Source organism: Sinocyclocheilus anshuiensis, unplaced genomic scaffold (assembly GCF_001515605.1).
Source record: "Sinocyclocheilus anshuiensis isolate Anshui unplaced genomic scaffold, SAMN03320099.WGS_v1.1 scaffold1543, whole genome shotgun sequence".
NCBI classification, from domain to species: Eukaryota; Metazoa; Chordata; class Actinopteri; order Cypriniformes; family Cyprinidae; genus Sinocyclocheilus; species Sinocyclocheilus anshuiensis.
This window is the reverse complement of record NW_015551074.1, coordinates 656583-657585: the sequence shown is the minus strand read 5'-3', so window position 1 is coordinate 657585 and position 1003 is coordinate 656583. Positions and strand designations below refer to the sequence as shown.

Genomic DNA, 1003 nt, shown 5'->3' with positions numbered 1-1003 from the left:
CTCTCTCACTCTCTCACACACACACACATACACACACACACACACACACACACACACATACACACACAGGCCGTGAGTGACTGAGGAAAGAACACGTGTCACAATGATTATTAATTCACTTCGGTCCTAGAAGAACAGCAAGGAAAATGTGAGCATAGATGCACTGTCTCCAGATGTTCCTGCCAAAAGGTTGGGTGGTAAAGCTCTGTACGGTACGTGTGTCCCCCTGCTGTCTGCTGAGGGAACTGCAGCGCCCCTGAACCCTCCTAAATGCTGCGTCACCATGACAACGCGCTCCAGGAGGGATTATGGGATTGTGATATTCAGTGTGTGACGTGAAGAACATGATGAAGACGTTCAGAAGGGATTCATCCGAAAGATTCATATTGATATGTTCTACTGTGTTTGCATGAGAACACATCTGACTCGTATTTCACCACAATAATAATAATAATAATACAAAAGGGATTCATCCGAAAGATTCATATTGATATGTTCTACTGTGTTTGCATGAGAACACATCTGACTCGTATTTCACCACAATAATAATAATAATACATTTGAATTCAAGTCAAGATGCTTTATACAATACAGCTTCACAGGAGAAAACAACAGTGTTGATGATGCAAGATTCATCAGTTATGAAACAAATTCAATTGAAAGCATCTCTACAGAAGACAATAGAGTCATTATTCAGTTAAGTGTTGATTCAGTGTTAATGTTGTAAAATTCATCAGCTATAATATTAGTTCAATTTCAGCTCAACATTAGACGATAGAGTCATTATTCAGATCAATTCAGTTCAGATCAGTTATTCTCAATTAAACATACTGTAATGTGAAGAATTTTAGTAAAACCAAGAAATATTATCATGATGTATAATATAGTCTACATAATATATTATACTATTTTTGATTTGCAATCATCAAAAAGGGTGGAAAATGTTAATTTGCTTTATTGAGAGCATGAAGTGTATGTGTGTGTGTGTGTGTGTGAGAGAGAG

The 1003-nt window shown here is 37.1% G+C and overlaps 1 protein-coding gene across 1 annotated transcript in view; it reads left to right on the top strand.

The window, feature by feature from the left end:
* The window catches only part of eps8a (EGFR pathway substrate 8a, signaling adaptor), a 43055-nt gene that overhangs the window by 22073 nt on the left and 19979 nt on the right, over positions 1-1003 (top strand). Inside the window, exon 3 of the mRNA XM_016452176.1 lies at positions 154-212. Within this exon, the coding sequence (XP_016307662.1) occupies positions 154-212 (59 nt within the window). The remainder of the gene's footprint in view (positions 1-153; positions 213-1003) is intronic.